A 16,889-nucleotide genomic window follows, 5' to 3' on the forward strand; every position below is an offset into this window, starting at 1 on the left:
AGCTGCTGATTACCATGTTTTGGGAGCTGCTTTGTTGAGCAAAACTGTGAGTTGGTGGGTAGATGTAAATATGTCAAACCTGATTTCACAAACCTGAAAGGACAATGACCCAGTTATCATGACGGGAAATATAGCCAAGTTCATTAATTCATCAACACATATCAGATGTTGTCAATTTACATGTATTTTTTAAGATGGACATTTATATAGCAACTTTTTTGCACTAGTCAGAAAAATCTACAAGTAACAGGTAGGCTACATTAGTTCCCCTTCACTGTTATTGATGTAGTGTATCCAATAGTGTGTGTGCCTATGACTATCTGTATTTCAGCATCAGTTTTATTTAAATCTTGGTTTGACAACACTTTTCATCCATGTGATGTTGATGCTACCCATTATTGACCTCTAAAATTGGAATGAGGTGTTTGTGTGTGTACGGTAAGATTTCTTTAGAACATTTCATAGTTATATGATAACATGATTTATGCATGTAAATCTGATAGCCCTGACTATTTAATCATTTTATGGAATGGCCAAATACTATCCGATAGAATATGGGAGAATATTCTTCTATTTTAATCTATATTTTCATAAATTAATACCTTAACCTATTAAATATGAACATTTGATTTATTCCATGCATTGATATCTTATACATCCAATGCATTATCTATTTTCTTATTCGATTGATGCGTATTGCATAAGAATGGAGACGAGACATAAATTGGTGCACTCATGTATGAGGGAGGGAAGGATTGGACAGCAATCTATGAGCGAATCATCTCGTAAACCAATTACATTTCAAGCACGTACTGAAAAAAGTCAGATACTTTTGAGGAGATAGGAAACTCCATTTGAATTATTTTACCTCTCGTTGTGTACGTTGCCCGTGGTTCGGCAATGGGGCACGCGGTGCATTCTGGGCATTTGTGGGACAAGAAGAGCTCTCCTTCATGGAGTGAATGGAAGTCAATTGGGCCCTAGCTAAAAAAAAAAAAACATTAGCATGAATTTCTTCAACAAGAAGTACACCATTGCACATGCGAAATGTGAGATAATTAACTTGTTCTCTTTAATATCGTATAGCATTGGAATGGTGATATTACGTACTTTTGACGAAAATAGGCAGGTTTCTCGACTCATACCCTGACTTTGAGAAAGTGTTGCGTGACGATTAACTTATCAACTGCGTGACGCAACAGGACAACGTGAACGCGATTGGTCGACAGTCTGCTGATGAGGAATTTTTCGTTACACCATCCATTGCCAATGGGATTCCTATCTCATCCTTTCTCTAATATCTCTGCAGTTGTCGCTTTCTGTCCACGCTCGTCTACAAGAGTGGGCGGCGTGACTCTAATGTGCTTTATTCTAATTGGCGTGTAAACGGAACCTGTCGTATCTGTGCGTCGAAATGATGTGGTAGAAACATTATACAATATACATATAACAGTCAGTGAAGACAGCCTGACACCTCGAATTCACCATCTGACATTTTTTTGGAAGGTAGGTTTGTTTTGCGTTATTTGACAGATCTTTGATCTGCTGGTGTGAAAGATTTTAATTTAATTTAGTGTATATATATTGAGTTTTAGAATCGTGTGATTGACAAACAGCACGGCTCCTTCAGTTATTTATGTCTCAGGCTACATTTTCTTGTGGTAAAAAAACTTTATTTTCCCCTCCAAGGAATGACTTTCAATACTATCAAAGGTTTTAAGCTGGAGTTCGACGGGCCGGGCGATGCCGTGTATGCCAGCAGCGAGATACTGTCCGGAAAGGTCGTTTTGGAGCTCAACAGGGATACGAAAGTGGACACCATGAAGGTCCTTGGAAGAGGGGTTGCAACTGCCCACTGGCTTGAGAATCGCAGTGGAGGCATGAATGCCGTTTACAACGACTACACCTCCAAGATCAGTTACTTCAGGAAGAGGCAACATCTCATCCGAGGTAAGTAGTCTTCTCATGGAAAAAGCACACTGGTCATTGTTCAACTGTTTTGTTATTTCTCAACAATGTTAAACTATTTCTAAGGTGTAGCATATATTGATTTCCTTTTAATTTTGAGCCAATGAATGGGACTAGTTGATTGCGTGTTTTAAAAAGCTTCGTGCACCTTGGATTTCACCAAGCCTACTGTAGGACACAGTAAATACACAGGCCCTACTTATGGCCCTCGAAAACAAAATACACACCTATTAGAAAATGACATTCTTAGAGGCACGAAACTCTGGAAAATATTTTACAGCATGAACTTAATATTTTAATATTTAAAATTTGGTTGTGTGAATGAAGCTCACATGTAGCACCAACATGCTTATAGGAATTGGATTTACTCTTAGAAAAAAGGGTTCCAAAAGTGTTCTTCGGCTGTCTCCATAGTGGAACCCTTTTTGGTTCCAGGTAGAACCCTTTGTGGAAAGGGTTCTACATGGAACCAAAACAGGTTCTACCTGGAACCAAAAAGGGTACTTCAAAGGGTTCTCCTATGGGGACAGCTGAAAAACCCTTGTAGGTTCTATATAGCACTTTCTTTTTTATTTTTTTCTCTCTGAGTGTAGGACAACAGACTGCAGGGTAAATAAATAGAGCAGTTGTGTCACTGGAAAGTCATGGCCATTTGCAGTCTTAATTTAGGGGTTTTATATGTTCTTTCATTATGACTGATAGACAACTGTGAATAGTGCTTTTGGAAAGAATAATCTTACATAAAAGGAAGCGCGAGTGGAGACGCCCAATAAGAGGCAGAGGCAGTTGCTTGTCTGAAAAGGGCTGGGGGTTTAAAAAAATGCTGCCTCTGTCTCTCAGGCAACAGGGAAAACAACACGTTGGAGCTTGAGGGACAGGACAACCCCCAACCCTTCGTCTTCACTATACTGCACATTAATTAAGTCCTCATTTCTTTACATGCAAACTTGTCAAGCAAGGTTTTTGTTATTCCAGAGAACCTTCAAAAGTACTCCTCAAGATTTAATGCGTAGGTAAGTTACTACAGTACTAACTTTGATTAGGCATTGTTTGTTATTTCAAATCAAGAAGATCTCCATGAATAGAAAAACAATTAACTGATAGATTGTATCTGGAGTCCCAGCTAGGTAAACAGCCTCTACAGAAATCTGTTGAAATACACCCCCTAAAAATCCTTTACCTGACTAATACAGTGCATTTGGAATGTATTCGGACCCCTTCCCTTTTTCCACATTTTGTCAGCCTTATGCTAAAATGAATTAAATACAAAATCCTTATTAATCTACACACAATCTACACCTCAATGACAAAGTGAAAACCGGTTTTTGAAATGTTTTTAAATGTATAAAAAAAACAGATGCCTTATTTTCATAGGTATTCAGACCCTTTGCTATGAGACTTGAAATTGAGCTCCGGTGCAGCCTGTTTCCATTGATCATCCTTGATGTTTCTACAACTTTGGTAAAATCATTTGATTGGTTATGATTTGGAAAGGTGTAACCGATGTGAAATGGCTAGTTAGTTAGCGGTGGTGCACGCTAATAGCATTTCAATCAGTGATGTCACTCGCTCTGAGACTTGAAGTAGGGTTTCCCCTTGCGTTGCAAGGGCCGCGGCTTTTGTGGCGCGATGGGTAACGATGCTTCGTGGGTGTCAGTTGTTGATGTGTGCAAGGGTCACTGGTTCGAGCCCGGGTTGGGGCGAAGAGAGGGACGGAACCTACACTGTTACAAAGGCACACACCTGTCTATATAAGGTCCCACAGTTGACAGTGCATGTTAGAGCAAAAACCATGCCATGAGGTCCAGGACCTATATACTAGGCAGTGTCAGAGGAAGGCCCAAAAAAGACTCCAGTTACCAAAGTCATAGACTGTTCTCTCTGCTAACGCACAGCAAGTGGTACCAGAGTGCCAAGTCTAGGACCAAAAGGCTCCTTAACAGCTTTTACCCCTCCAAGCCATAAGACTTCTGAACAATTAATGGCCACCCAGACTATTTGCATTGACCCCCCCCCCCCCCTTTTGGTTTTACACTGCCACTATTTGCTGTTTATTATCTACACATAGTCACTTTACCCTTACCTACATGTACCCCCCCGCACATTGACTCGGTACCAGTACCCCCTGTATATAGCCTCATTACTGTTATTTTATTGTTTTTAAATGTAGTTTATTTAGTAAATATTTTCTTAACTGCATTGTTGGTTAAGGGCTTGTAAGTAAGCATTTCACGGTAAAGTATTCACTGTATGTGACAAATAAAATTGGATTTAAAGGAATAGTCCATAGAGTTCCAACAAAGGATTGTGTCGAGGCACAGATCTGGAAAAGGGTACCAAAAAATATCTGCAGCATTGAAGGTCCCCATGAACACCGTGGCCTCCATCATTCTTAATGGCACATGACCGCCTGCTTGCAGTTTGCCAAAAGGCACCTAAAGGACTCTCAAAAGCATGGTGGTGGCATTATCATGCTGTGGGATTGTTTTTCAGCACCATGGACTGGGAGACTAGTCAGGATCGAGGGAAAGATGAACGGAGCAAAGTACAGAGAGATCCTTGATGAAAACCTGCTCAGGACCTCAGACTGGGGTGAAGGTTCACCTTCCAACAGGGCAAAGACCCTAAGCATACAGACAAGACAACACAGGAGTGGCCAAGCCAGAGCCTGAATTTGAACCTGCTCGAACATCTCTGGAGAGACCTGAAAATTGCTGTGCAGTGATGCTCCCCATCCAACCTGACAGAGCTTGAGAGGATCTGCAGAGAAGAATGGGAGAAACTCCTCAAATACAGGTGTGCCAAGCTTGTATCTTCATACCCAAGAAGACTCGAGGCTGCAATCGCTGCCAAAGGTGCTTCAACAAAGTACTGAGTAAAGGGTCTGACATAAGTATTCAATCTGATATTTCAGTTAATTGTTTTATAAATTTGCAAAAATGTCAATCTGTTTTTTTGCTTTATGTGTATTGTGGTGTAGATTTATGGGGGGGGGGGGGACCATTTAATGCATTTTTGAAAAAGGCTATAATGTAACAAAGTGGAAAAAGTCAAGGGGTCTGAATACTTTCCAAATACACTGTAGTTGGAAGTCTGGGACTTCAGTGTTCAGACATGTATAAAAGTAAACTTTAATCATTCTAAATCTGTTGGGAAATAGCTTATGACGTGATATTTCATTAGGAAAAAAATATTTCATTTTTTATGGTTAGGCCATTTTATAACCTTCAAAGGACTGACTAATAAAACTTTCTGGGGCAAACATTCTGTGGACATCTTATTTAATATATCATATAAACATACCCTTTTTTCCTGTGGTTAGATGGAATTGCAAAATAGTTTTGCTCCCTTCAAGTCATGAAGCTTTGATCAATGCTTTAGTTTGGTTGGTCTGGTTTTGAGAAACTTCATGTTGGAACTGATACTACAACTGTCTGTGTCTGATAGATTTTTTTTAACTTGAATAAACTCTGGCTTAATTTGCTAAATATTAAGTCTTGTTGTTTGTGCACCTTCATATATTTAGAAATTCAAGCCAGACTGTTGAACACGTAGCTATGGCCTTCTGTACAATCTGAACACAAATATTTACACTGCATTAACTTGTTAGTTTGTCTGCATACCATTGATTATTTGATACTACGTGGCTGTATAAATCCAAAATCATGCTTTTGTATGTGTTTTTATCTCATCTGCCCAGCCACTATAGGAAGTCTATGGTCAGAGCTGACTGAAGTTGATTAGACAGTGAGGCCTATGTGACTGACACTTAAAAAACAAAAATCTCATATAGCCACCAGGAGGCGGAGGGTATCATAAAGTTGTACTGTACAGGTCCTAGGTGCACATTTAGGTTTTTACCCTAGCATTACACCGCTGATTCAAATAACCAACTCACCAAGTTTTGATAATTTTAATCAGCTGTGTAGCCCTAGGGCAAGAACCAAAACATGCACCCAGGGGGACCCCAGGACTGAGTTTGGGAAACCCTGCTGTTGCATGCGTCATGTTCACACCACAAGGTGGCAGTATATAACCCTCGCATGCTTTCAGGAAACAAAGGTAAACAACTGTTTTTTTTGGGACAAGATGTTACCCGATTTTGCAATCTAGAGGTCATGTAACTAATTGTTCTTCAATATATGTTCTGTGTATGTGTATAAAATATTTGTTTAAAATGTACTTTTCATCTTCATGCACTTTGCCCTTATTTTTACTGTTTCTTGAAGTTGTATCCTATATGAAATGGCAAAAAATGTAATGTTATGATCAAATCAAATGTTTTCACATACACAGTTTACAGCAGGTATAAAAGGTGCAGCGAAATGCTTGTGTGGATTTTGCTGCACACTAACAATGCAGTGCATTAATGAATAATAACAATGAAAATATAATTCATTATAGGCATTTACAGACTTTAAAAATATATATTTGGCAAGTTGTGCATGTTCCCTTTCTAGAAATTAATGCATAGACCACATGTACAGAATACCAAAAAAATGGGCATGAGCAAAAGCTGAAATACCTTTTGTACTATTATGCAATGTGAAACTATTTTGTCAAATGGGAGGATCTTTGCAGCCTTCGGGCATGCTCAGTAAGCCTGTTTTCGTCTAAGAACCTGTAACCATCAATCACCAGGCACGGTTTTCCCCGTTTGCTCGAGCGCTCCACACCCAGGGAAGATGTTTATTAGCCTGTTACCCTCTATGCGGCCTTACATAATATATTAGGACAGCCCACATCGTGCAAAAGGGAGCTGTGGCCGCGACTACTTAATCAGTTTTGTTTTGCAAGTGTAGCGACAATAATATTAAGATAGTACCGAAACATTCTTTCAGAGTTCTTTGACAACTTGAACAAGGAGCAAGAACATTTTAACATAAGTATACCGTTTGGAACTAACAACCCTCACGATGATTTTCGACAAATTGAAAAAGTTGTACATCGTCTTCGACTCTCCAGAAATCGATTCCCCTCCAGTCTTCAGCAGTGGGGACGTGGTGTCTGGAAAAGTTGTTTTGAACCTTTCAGGTGAAAGTAAAGTGCAGTCGTTGAAGTTGCACGCAGAAGGTTTTGCGAAAGTGCATTGGACCGAGTCTCGTTCGGCTGGGTCCAGTACTGCCTATACTCAAAACTACAGCGACGAAGTGGAATATCTCAACAGGAGAGAAGTTCTTCTGCAAGCAGGTTAGTCATTCACTCTCTATCGGTGAATGAAAGCAATGAAGTGTGCCATGCTATGCAACTCATTGGACAAAACCACTTGAGCAAATTTTACTCGAGAAAAGTATTTTCATTGTACATAACTGGGTTTTGTGGAGGGTTTCTCTCATGGGAAATGATTTTGTTATTTCTTAGTTATTCTGTAATTGTTTTCATATTCGGGTATTCTCAATGGTAAATTCTCAACTGGCCTACCTGGTTAAATAAAGGTGAAATAAAATTAGTATAACGTTTCAATTTGCAGCATGGAAAAATAATTGTGTTCATTAAAATAAAGCACTCAATGTTGGAAAAAGTACAAAATCCTCATACTTGAGTAGAAGTAAAGATACCATTCTAAATGTAACTAGTACTTTTGGGTGTCAGGGAAAATGTATGGAGTAAAAAGTACATCTTCTTCAGAATGTAGTGAAGTAAAAAAATATATAAATCGTGAAGTACAGATGCCTCCAAAAACAACTACTTAAGTAAAAGTACTTTACCCCACTGAATGCACTTGACCCTGTCAAAGGATTTGACAGTATTATGCATATTAAATTGAGTTTGGATTCACTCTAAGAGTTTACTCTGTCTGAATGCAGCCCTAAATGTAAATATAGAAAAACAAGGGACTGCAAATACCCATTTAAGAGCACCCAGCACTATAGAGGGCATGTGATGGTGCTCTTGTGTTTGAGGAGAAAAGGAAAAACTGCATTTGCAGTTCATTGTAATAAAGAAACTCAGTGATTTCTCCTGTATGTATTTTAGTTAGTACATTGCTTTGGAAAGCAAAAGGCCCTCATTCAGTAATCAATGTGGATCAGAAGTGGTTTCAAACAATTAATGCTTATTTTATTAATTTATCTTCAGATAATGGTGAGCACACCCTCCTCTCTGCTGGAAGACATGAATTCCCATTTAGTTTCCAGTTGCCTGAAGAGTAAGTATCCGTTTCTGGAATTATTATACAGTGATGCACTGGAGGCAATTTTAATTTGCATTTGATTTGGACCTATTAAATCCTCGCATTTTATTAAAGAACAGCTAATGTCTAATCAATCTGTGTTTATTTTTTTTTATTTTTTTATTTTTTTTATTCAACAGGACACTGGTGACATCCTTCGAAGGCAAGCATGGCAGCATCCGCTACTGGGTGAAAGTGAAGCTGCATAGGCCCTGGGCTAAAGTGAGGAAGATCAAGAAGGAGTTCACAGTCATCGAGCCCATTGACATCAACACACCAGCCTTATTGGCTCCCCAAGCTGGCACTAAAGACAAGATGGCACGGGTGTGGTACCGCAATTTTGGACAGGTGTCAATAACTGCTAAGATCGATCGCAAAGGTTACACACCAGGTAAGAACCAATCATACCTTTTTAATCCTAGTAGCCCTGAAAACTGAACATTAAGGCAAATAACTAATTTTAACTGAACCAAATCTCACCTCACAGCCTCTATTCTTCATCTTCCAGGTGAGGTGATTCCTGTATTTGCTGAGTTTGACAATGCCACCTCACGCTCTGTGGTGCCCAAGGCCTACATCACACAGACGCAGACGTTCATCGCCCGGGGCACCATGAAACAGAAGCAAGCGGTGGTGGCCACGCTTAGTGGTGATGTGGTGGGCGCCCAGCGCAGGGAGACCTGGCATGGCCGCGCCATCAAGATCCCTCCTGTCGGGCCCTCCATCCTGCAGTGCCGCATCATCAAAGTGGAATACATGCTCAGGGTGAGTTCAAGCCATAGTCAGAATGAAAAGTACATCATTCACATTGATTAGATTTTCCTTGTTGAGGATATGACTCCGATTGCTAATTAGAGATCAATCGGTAGTGGGTTTACCCCTACTGACGTGTCTGTTACAGTAGTTCTAAAAGCTTTCTCCCCTCTCCACCACCTAGGTGTGTGTGGATGTTCCTGGGACCTCCAAGCTGTGCCTAGAGCTGCCCCTGGTCATGGGCACAATCCCCCTCCATCCCTTTGGTAGCCGCACCTCTAGCGTCAGCAGCCAGTACAGTGTTAACCTGGAATGGCTCCGCATGGCCATCCCCGAGCAGCCTGAGCGTAAGTGTCTGTCATTGTAATACAAGACTTAGCGGTGTTCCCCAAAGTTCAATGCCAGGTCCCCCTGAAAATCTCCAACCTTAGGAAAAATGGTTTACTCATCTGTACCCTCTTTCCCTCCCCACACAGCTCCTCCTGACTACAGCTCTGTGGTGACGGATGAGGAGGCTGAGCGGAACATTATGGCCCCCCATCCTGAGGAGGACCTCAGTGGGATTATGGAGCACCCTCTCAGGGCCTTTGTCCAGGAGTTCCGCTTCCGACCTCCTCCGGTGTACTGCGAGGTGAGCTAGCACCCCTTGGAATACTCTCGTGACAATAGGGATGCACTTCTTTGATTAACTGAACTCTCTACACTTCTATCACTCAATTTACATTTTAGTCATTTATCAAGCGCTCTTATCCAGCGCGACTTACAGGAGCAATTAGCCTTGCTCAAGGACACATCGACAGATTAAAAAAAATATATATATATTTCCCCCTCGTCAGCTTGGGGATTTGAACCAGCGACCTTTCAGTTACTGGCCCAATGCTCTTAACCGCTAGGCTACTTATTGAGTCTTAAACCTTTGTGTTTTGCTCCCGCAGATCGACCCAAATCCTCAGCCCCTCAACATGAGACGTCGCTGCATGACGTGTTGAACCATAAGCCCCACTTGAGCGTCACACGATGACCCTATTTAATTAAACGAAGTGAAGAGATTTGTCTTCCCCTGGATTACTCTCCAAAACTGGTGACTCGGTCCAAAGATGTGGCTTCGGTTGTTGGAAGGGACTTAGAGTACCACTGAGAGGCTGGAAAAGAAGATGGCGGCGACAGGACCTGCTTGTGGATGAAGTCCTTTTTATAAAAGAAAGGGGGACATGTTACGTTCAACAAGAAAAGGAAATGACTTCTCCCATGGTTCCTGTCCTCCCAAGTGATTCTGGCTCAGGATGACAAAATCAAGTCACCCCTCCTGCCAATCGATGAACCCCCACACAATAAATGTTTTGTGTTTTACAGAGTTTGTGGAAATATTGGGGGAGAATCACTTGATTTTGTGAGGGAGAGTTGGAGTTGCAGATGATAACTAAGCCTCAAAGAATGCAATGGTATATCTTCAGTTAACATCTGCAAATGATCAGCAGGCTTGGTGTTGAGGCACCTGTAACTCATCTTTTAATACCCAACTCCCCCTTGCCTGGTAACATGTAGTATGACTCAATCATGATGAATAATTCTACTGTTATTCAAGTAAGCACTTACCTGAGACTGTTTGGTGTGGAGGAGTTGAGTCAGCAGGTTTCGGCATTTAGCCGGGTAATACTATGCAAAAGGGAACTTGAATCCTGTAGTATCTGAAAATGTACTGAAATGATTCCATGAGAGATTCTGATAAAGCAGCTGTCCTCTGTGTGGGGATGTTCAATGTATTCTGAATGTTAATACGACCGTAATGGATGAGAACTAAACGGTTGAGTTTTTTGCATGTGGAAGAATTCAAGAGAAAGGTTTGTGTAAAAGCTAGTTCTATAGCACAAACCTGGGCATAACGTTTTCCCAGAAAATAGAGTCTAGGACTGATTCAGAAACAGTGACACGAGGAAGAAAAGTGTGTTTGTAGCTGCTGCAAGCTCAAATGATTAGCTTTCAAAGCAGCTAAGGAGGAAATATCAGAGCCATGTGGTTTATGCGTTTGATTCAACCCAGATGCCTTGTTTTCCAACAGTCTGTAAACGTCTGCAGAATGTTTGTTCAGCGTTACATTAAGCCTTAAGTTGGAGATGTCACTTTGAAGTGTACTAAAGAATTGACTTCAGGTCAGCAATGCAGCTTAGGTGTCATGCGCAGTGCAGCACACACCTGAAATTGAATGTATTTTATACAAATGCTGTTGTTGATTCACAGAACTTGCCAAAGTTTTTGTAATTCCCTTTTCTAATAAAAACACAAACAGATATTTGTATTTGCATTATACACTAGGTTTTCTGGAAAAGCACCCTTTTCAAAACCTACTCTACGACATGCTTTTGAGTAAAGCATTGTCATGTTCAGTTTCGGTCTAAACTGAAGAAACATGACTGGGCAGGGGAATTCTGGTGAAAAGTAATTCAGTCACATCAGTCAGAAGACTGTGGACATAGCATCGCCAAATTTGACAGTTTCACTTTTTTAACATATTTGAACCATAATGGGAATTGAATTTATGTGACCAAACAAAGGTTCAGGTAACCTGAAACCTGAAAAAATATTGTTATGGTACATTCTACTGTCTTGTTTTGGAACATTATTTATAGCTGTTTGAATGTGTGCCCAGGCAGCACTGCCCACGGCATGGTTAATCTAAAGAACACTTCTATTACTCAGAGGCAGCAGGCAGTGAAAACAATCATTACAAAACATTTTACACATACAAGAACAGGTTAGAAGGATAACAATGACAAGCTACAGTGTTTCTGACTTAATTCCATGTCATTTTTTATCTCATCAAAACTCCATCTGGGACTGGTTTATGAGACCAATCCTCCAATGCCTTGTGTGAGTGAGATGTCTGTGTGGTAGAGGCATTATAAGCTCCTTCACTGGAAACGTCTGTGGCCTAGTAGGCACTGCTGTCTGTAGTGAACGAGGAACCAGAATACCAGGGTGGTATTATTGATTTGACAGGCCATCGAGGATAACACATTCATACAAAACTGTCAGTTCAAACTACCAACAGTTTCAAAACATGACCAAAATAGATCTTTCCATCTCTTACCAAACCTACCGGGGAAGGCCCTGGCTTGGTAGCTTGGCACACAAGGCAACACATTTGATATACATTATGCATCTTGACACATTGCAATAGGTGGTTATGGCACATATCACAAAAAGGGCATTGACTCCTCTTACTGGGTGTCTGTCTGAGAAGGGCCACATTGGGATTTCGGAAATTCAACGGAGGGCTGCACAGATGTTTTTGGTACCGATTTGTTTGTCATAAATCAACAACAAATCAATGAGAAGCAGACAGACGAACAAACATCATGGTCAAGGTTCTGGTCTAAATTAACAACACCTTTTAGCCCGCAACAGGCCTAGCGTGAGCCTACGATATGACACCATAACTCAGGTGACCCAGTCGGGTCCAGTTATTCCCAAACGAGCGTGGTGGTGCTTCTTGGCTGCTTCTACAATCTCAAAATGAACATCTCCAGTTAAGATTGATTTATGCTCTTGTGTATCTCCCATTAAAAGCATCCTATAAAAATCCAGCCAGGGGGTTCATTACAGAAGTACTTGCTGACCAGAAGGTAATCTTGTGCCTCTGCCTCTGAGTCACATGCACGTGTGGCTCAGTTGGTAGAGCATGGTGTTTCCAACGCCAGGGTTGTGGGTTCGATTCCCATGGGGGACCAGTAAGGAGAAGAAAATGTATGCATTCACTACTGTAAGTCGCTCTGGATAAGTGCGTCTGCTAAATGACTAAAATGTAAACGTAAACAAAGAAAACTAGAACATGATGATGCTGCAAAGGAATTAGTGTTGGTTTCATAAGAACTGAGAATAAATGGGGAAGTGTCTGTTTTGACAGTCAGTTTGGATGACTCTCAGTGGTGGATGGCTTCCTGAGGGTGATGTCAGAGCTAAACCTGATGTTCTTACTGATAAGAAAGGACCCTATCCCCATGCAGCACGCATTGGGTGGGCCCAGTGACTCTGGGCAAAAACCTAGAAACTCCATACAAGGCCAAAGGAGGGGTCTTCCTGGGTCATATAAAATTGTGATAATCTTACTTGAACGCATAGTTGTAAGGTGTGAGAAATAGGGCATCCGCAGTCATTGGCGTTCAACTGGGATGCTTGTAGGTGGTAGAACTGTCACCAAACCGGGTTGCTTTTCCATGGTAATTTCCAATAGAAATCTATTGAATGCTAGTACATCCCACCTGTGGTGAACTCCCTAACCTAACCTAACCTAACCTAACCTAACCTAACCTATGGGCATCCAATATAGCATTGGGTTGCAACGCTGTAGCAACAAAACAAAGTAATAAATAAATAAATAAATAACAGTGTTATTACTTTCCCTCTGTCTCCAGCTGCTCTAAACGAGACAGGAAGCCAACAGGGACAATCAGGAGACTTAGCAAATTGACACGTACACACGAGAGGAGACGTCGCCAAGCCAGGTTGTCAAGGTTGCGGGGAGGAAGTTGCTCGTCCTCTTGTATTTTTACACTTTCATGGCTAGTATCCAAGCGATCACAACAACATCTCAGAACGGTATACTGTGCCAGGCTGCAAAACAATTGTCTCTGGAAGCTCCACAGTGGCATTAGAAGACATATCATCGCCTTTGTTGTTGTCGTTGTATCTCGTTGGGACTGCCGGGCTCTGTGTGCAGATAGAACTGTCCGCGTTAGTAAAATGTTTTGTCTCGAGCCACAGAGCATGATATTCCTTCCCAACACTTGGGGATCTGGTCTGTGTCTGTGTGTCTGTGTGTTTGTGTGTCTGTGTGTCTGTGTATGTGTGTGTCTGTGTGTTTGTTTGTCTGTGTGTCTGTGTGCATCTCAAAATTTGCCTTGTGTGCAACAGAGCAATATGCAACCTACTGGATACAAAGAAGCATTCTCACTGGGCACAGACGTCAATTCAACGTCTATCCCACGTTGGTTCAACGTCATTGAAATGAAGTGGAAACAACATTGATTCAACCGGTGTGTCCCCAGTGAGTTGTGTCTTAAAAAAGTGAATGGCTTTTCTATTTAAAGGGCGCTGGGGCTGTTCAGCAGACGTGCCAAGACAGTATGTTGTAGCAATGATGTTCTCAATTGTAACCACACACAGGTTGACATATGCTGAACAAAAATATAAATGCAACATGCACATATTTTTTTACAGTTCATATAAGGAAAACAGTCAATTGAAATACATTCATTAGGCCCTAATCTATCGATTTCACATGACACAATACCTTTAAAAAAAGGTAGGGGCGTGGATCAGAAAACCAGTCAGTATCTCTTTTGCATGGAGTTGATCAGGCTTTTGATTGTGGCTTGTGGAATGTTGTCCCACTCCTCTTCAATGGCTGTGTGAAGTTGCTGGATATTGTCGGGAACTGGAACAAGCTGTCGTACACGTCAATCCAGAGCATCCCAAACATGCTCAAAGGGTGGTATGTCTGGTTAGTATGCAGGCCATGGAAGAACTGGGACATTTTTATCATCCAGGAATTGTGTACAGATCCTTGCAACACGGAGCTGTGATTTATCATGCTGAAACATGACGTGATGGCGGCGGATGAATGACACGACAATGTCCCTCGAGATCTCGTCACTGTATCTCTGTGCATTCAAATTTCCATCGATAAAATGCAATTGTGTTCCTTGTCCATGGAGCACTCTGTTCACAACACTGACATCAGCAAACTGCTCGCCCACACAACGCAATACACGTGGTCAGCGGTTGTGAGGCCGGTTGGACGTACTGCCAAATTACGTTGGAGGCAATTTATGGTAGAGAAATGAACATTAAATCTCTGGCAACAGCTCTGGTGGATATTCCTGCAGTCAGCATGCCAATTGCTCTGTGCTGGTGTCAATAAAAGGGCACTCTAAAACGTGCAGTTTTGTCAAACAACACATGGTAAATATATACACTGCTCAAGAAAATAAAGGGAACACTTAAACAACACAATGTAACTCTAAGTCAATCACACTTCTGTGAAATCAAACTGTCCACTTAGGAAGCAACACTGATTGACAATAAATTTCACATGCTGTTGTGCAAATGGAATAGACAACAGGAGGAAATTATAGACAATTAGCAAGACACCCCCAATAAAGGAGTGGTTCTGCAGGTGGGGACCACAGACCACTTCTCAGTTCCTATGCTTCCTGGCTGATGTTTTGGTCACTTTTGAATGCTGGCGGTGCTTTCACTCTAGTGGTAGCATGAGACGGAGTCTACAACCCACACAAGTGGCTCAGGTAGTGCAGCTCATCCAGGATGGCACATCAATGCAAGCTGTGGCAAGAAGGTTTGCTGTGTCTGTCAGCGTAGTGTCCAGAGCATGGAGGCGCTACCAGGAGACAGGCCAGTACATCAGGAGACGTGGAGGAGGCCGTAGGAGGGCAACAACCCAGCAGCAGGACCGCTACCTCCGCCTTTGTGCAAGGAGGAGCAGGAGGAGCACTGCCAGAGCCCTGCAAAATGACCTCCAGCAGGCCACAAATGTGCATGTGTCTGCTCAGACGGTCAGAAACAGACTCCATGAGGGTGGTATGAGGGCCCGACGTCCACAGGTGGGTGTTGTGCTTACAGCCCAACACCGTGCAGGACGTTTGACATTTGCCAGAGAACACCAAGATTGACAAATTCGCCACTAGCGCCCTGTGCTCTTCACAGATGAAAGCAGGTTCACACTGAGCACATGTGACAGACGTGACAGAGTCTGGAGACGCCGTGGAGAACGTTCTGCTGCCTGCAACATCCTCCAGCATGACCGGTTTGGCGGTGGGTCAGTCATGGTGTGGGGTGGCATTTCTTTGGGGGGCCGCACAGCCCTCCATGTGCTCGCCAGAGGTAGCCTGACTGCCATTAGGTACCGAGATGAGATCCTCAGACCCCTTGTGAGACCATATGCTGGTGCGGTTGGCCCTGGGTTCCTCCTAATGCAAGACAATGCTAGACCTCATGTGGCTGGAGTGTGTCAGTAGTTCCTGAAAGAGGAAGGCATTGATGCTATGGACTGGCCCGCCCGTTCCCCAGACCTGAATCCAATTGAGCACATCTGGGACTTCATGTCTCGCTCCATCCACCAACGCCACGTTGCACCACAGACTGTCCAGGAGTTGGCGGATGCTTTAGTCCAGGTCTGGGAGGAGATCCCTCAGGAGACCATCCGCCACCTCATCAGGAGCATGCCCAGGCGTTGTAGGGAGGTCATACAGGCACGTGGAGGCCACACACACACTACTGAGCCTCATTTTGACTTGTTTTAAGGACATTACATCAAAGTTGGATCAGCCTGTAGTGTGGTTTTCCACTTTAATTTTGAGTGTGACTCCAAATCCAGACCTCCATGGGTTGATAAATTGGATTTCCATTGATTATTTTTGTGTGATTTTGTTGTCAGCACATTCAACTATGTAAAGAAAAAAGTATTTAATAAGATTATTTATTTCATTCAGATCTAGGATGTGTTGTTTAAGTGTTCCCTTTATTTTTTTGAGCAGTATATATATATAACCATATACATACACACATGCATACAAAAACACATATATACATACATATGTGGGATCTTTTATTTCAGCTCATGAAACACTTTACATGTTGCGTTTATATTTTTGTTCAGTGTACATAGACGTCTGCAATAGACTTACATAAGGCAGTAATGGAGACTTATTCAGTATTGTAGCAAAGATAAAACGCTATAGAAAGATTTTCAATTGGACTATAGATTCACATGATTTCAGATATCATAATATCGAGCCTTTAATTTGCTCAATGTTTGCTCAATACTCTTTTACTGTAAGTCAAGGTTGAGGAACAAGAAACATGAATAGTGGTAGGCCTATAGAATGCTGTAATGTAGAGAAGTGCTGTCTTAACTACTCTCATACTGATGACTAGGATTCCAAAAATCTGGAAACTTTCAATAAATTCCCTGGTTTTC

General features: G+C 41.9%; 1 protein-coding gene across 3 annotated transcripts; it reads left to right on the top strand.

The window, feature by feature from the left end:
- Positions 1-1,286: 1,286 nt before the first annotated feature.
- On the top strand, positions 1,287-11,183 carry LOC106573914 (arrestin domain-containing protein 2). Of its 3 annotated transcripts, none has more exons than XM_045697297.1 (8): positions 1,287-1,506; positions 1,690-1,950; positions 8,047-8,116; positions 8,281-8,531; positions 8,649-8,905; positions 9,078-9,240; positions 9,370-9,524; positions 9,829-11,183. In XM_045697297.1, exons 2-8 carry the CDS (start codon positions 1,692-1,694, stop codon positions 9,880-9,882), a joined length of 1,209 nt encoding a protein of 402 aa, XP_045553253.1. In that variant the 5' UTR covers positions 1,287-1,506; positions 1,690-1,691; the 3' UTR covers positions 9,883-11,183. The 3 variants fall into 3 exon arrangements, with proteins under 3 accessions (XP_045553253.1, XP_045553254.1, XP_014004847.1); XM_045697298.1 differs by having other exon boundaries at positions 1,346-1,506; positions 1,714-1,950; XM_014149372.2 differs by lacking the exons at positions 1,287-1,506; positions 1,690-1,950 and adding an exon at positions 6,603-7,158.
- Positions 11,184-16,889: the final 5,706 nt, after the last annotated feature.

The sequence above is a fragment of the Salmo salar genome, chromosome ssa16 (genome assembly GCF_905237065.1).
Source record: "Salmo salar chromosome ssa16, Ssal_v3.1, whole genome shotgun sequence".
NCBI lineage: Eukaryota > Metazoa > Chordata > Actinopteri > Salmoniformes > Salmonidae > Salmo > Salmo salar.

Coding starts and splice junctions, on each gene's coding strand:
- LOC106573914 (XM_014149372.2), top strand. CDS start 6,885: ATGATTTTCGACAAATTGAAAAAGTTGTACATCGTCTTCGACTCTCCA. Junction 8,117..8,280: donor AGTTTCCAGTTGCCTGAAGA/GTAAGTATCCGT, acceptor TTTATTCAACAG/GACACTGGTGACATCCTTCG. Junction 9,241..9,369: donor CATCCCCGAGCAGCCTGAGC/GTAAGTGTCTGT, acceptor CTCCCCACACAG/CTCCTCCTGACTACAGCTCT.